The sequence below is a fragment of the Sinocyclocheilus anshuiensis genome, unplaced genomic scaffold, assembly GCF_001515605.1.
Source record: "Sinocyclocheilus anshuiensis isolate Anshui unplaced genomic scaffold, SAMN03320099.WGS_v1.1 scaffold20186, whole genome shotgun sequence".
Classification (NCBI taxonomy): Eukaryota; Metazoa; Chordata; class Actinopteri; order Cypriniformes; family Cyprinidae; genus Sinocyclocheilus; species Sinocyclocheilus anshuiensis.
The window spans coordinates 1-2,323 of NW_015558551.1; the positions used below are offsets into that span (position 1 = coordinate 1).

Here is a 2,323-nt window from a genome sequence, read left to right on the forward strand (position 1 = left end):
AAAAAAAATAAATTCTACATTCACTTATTGATTTCAATCAGGTCAACGAGTCACATTAAATCAACAGACAAACACTAATGTCATCAAGTAAATTGGATATTTTAATAGATGTTAGGATATTATGCCCTCAGAAAGAAAAAAAAAAAAAAAAAAAAAAAAAAAAAAAAAAAACACCCAATTAACCATGTTACAGAAAAAAGCAGGTTTACAGCTTTACAGTTAATGTAGAGTATGGAGTTCATGGATTTGAAATGCATGGACTGATAAGACACAATAAGTGAGATGTACTGTCAGTCTTTGCTTTGTGTTGAGGTCCTGATCACATCTCAGGCTTTATTTTTTTGACTAGCTGTTGTATGACATGGTTAATGTGAGCTCATAACAGTATGCTGATCAATTATGATCCATCTGATCTTCTTGCTGTTCTTGTTGTTGTCCTCTAACACCTGAAAGAAAAGCCAAACTCCGATAAGCCAGCACTAACATCACGGAGATCTTCCAAACAGCTCTGCAAGTGTTGGATTGTGTTCATGTCACCTTAGTTGCAGCAGTACATGCGCACGTCATTGAGAGCGGTGTCGTCTCCTCGTCCTTGAGGCTTTTCTATCAGTGTCTTGATACCACAAATCCCTTTTCCTTCACATGTTTGACTCCAGTCACCCCAATCACCCCAGTGTGTGCCGTCACCCTGCAGTAAAGACCCTCCACTGCATTTGAACCTGGAAGAAGTTTGGGTGCAACAACATGTTGTTTCGATCAATACTAACAAAAGGCAAACCAATCTCTTTGAACTTGCAATTTGACTTTAGGTGCCACAGAGTTTTTATTTTTATAAATTTAACACTAACATTAGTCACATGTGTTGGTCTCATCTTTTCATGCGTTTATCAGCATTTTAATTCATCTTGTACTGTAGATGTCCTGGGAACTAAGGTTCACTTAAAGTGGGAGCTAGGCTTGTGACGCTATCAGATTTTCCTGTTGCAATAATTGCTAAAGCTTTATCACGGTATACAGTATTATCACAACACCACCAATGCCACAACCAGATCTGCTTTTAGCAAGTGCACCGTTAGCACTGGTCGTTTTCTCACCAAAACTGTGCACAGCCACTCGTCAGTGGCGACGTCAGCAAACTCAAATTAATAATTTTAAGCCGCAAATGCAACCACTTTCGTCACAGTCTGGAGCCCTATTTATATAGTCGCCAGTGGCGACCTCAGCAAAAATATTACTCACGAATTAATATTTTTAGTCGCAGTCTGGAGCCCTGCAATCAATTCCAGTAAGATTTGGTGATGATAGTTAACAACAATAATAAAAATAATAATAATAATAATAATAATTTACAAGCAATTTGTTAAAGACCAGTCATTTTAGAGCACCAAATTAGTTTAAAGGATTTTTAGCACAGCACAAACTCACATGATGTTGTTTGCGGCCGTGTCATCACCATCTCCTTGAGATTTCTCGACTCTCAGCTGAAAAGCAGTCAAGAATCCAGAAGGACACCATTTGATATCAGTCCACCGACCCCAGCTGAAGAATAAACAGTTTTGCTGATCAAACCAATAGTCATTAATTAAATTGTCTAGCTTATGAAAAAACTGCCTCCTACTCTTAATGTAACAATTCTTAACTGCAAACCTGCTACAGGATTACTCTTTAGCCCATTACCTGCCTACATCTGACTGAACTGAGGCGTAGTCGTGATAAGAGTGTGAGAAGCCTTGAAAAATCTCAACACAGTGAAGGCGAATCCCATTGACTGCAGTATCATCCCCACGACCAATAGGAGCTTCCACCTTAAACAAAAACCACAACAGTAAGACATAAGAAAGACAAAAGGAGTAATCTTAACTCCAAACCTCTAGTGTTCCTGGAGGTCCACCAACATCACACATTTTGGAGGTCTACTAAAGACGTGTTCAGTTGAATCAAACATTTACTGTTGGTGTATGTTCAGAAACAGGGCTGGGAATCCCTGGATTAACCCAATCCATAGTAACATTCAACTTGGTTTCTTTAGTATGAACCAAAGCAGTCAAAAACTTGAGCAGGTGCAGTTTCCTTAGAAACACTTGGAACTGAATCACTAAACACAACTCCAGAGTTTTAGAAACAGCCTGGAATTGAATCACTAACAGCAACTCCAGGGATTTTTTTTCCCTAAGGATTTGAACCTTGAACCCTCAGTCACCAGCTCACTTTCAAGCATTAAACAAACCCCATACTACCATAATTCAATTCTTAACTTACCTTTAGACTGAATCCCGCAGCGTACGTTCCAGTTGGACACATTTCCCTCGGACCCCACGACCCC

At 39.2% G+C, this 2,323-nt stretch overlaps 1 protein-coding gene across 1 annotated transcript; it reads right to left on the bottom strand.

The window, feature by feature from the left end:
- Positions 1 to 204: 204 nt before the first annotated feature.
- LOC107679382 (vitelline membrane outer layer protein 1 homolog) lies at positions 205 to 2,317 on the bottom strand. The gene is made up of 5 exons (XM_016474900.1): positions 2,260 to 2,317; positions 1,678 to 1,805; positions 1,426 to 1,539; positions 538 to 719; positions 205 to 446 (listed from the first exon to the last, which is right to left on the bottom strand). The coding sequence occupies exons 1-4, from the start codon at positions 2,299 to 2,301 to the stop codon at positions 539 to 541; spliced, it is 465 nt and encodes a 154-aa protein (XP_016330386.1). The 5' UTR covers positions 2,302 to 2,317; the 3' UTR covers positions 205 to 446; position 538.
- Positions 2,318 to 2,323: the final 6 nt, after the last annotated feature.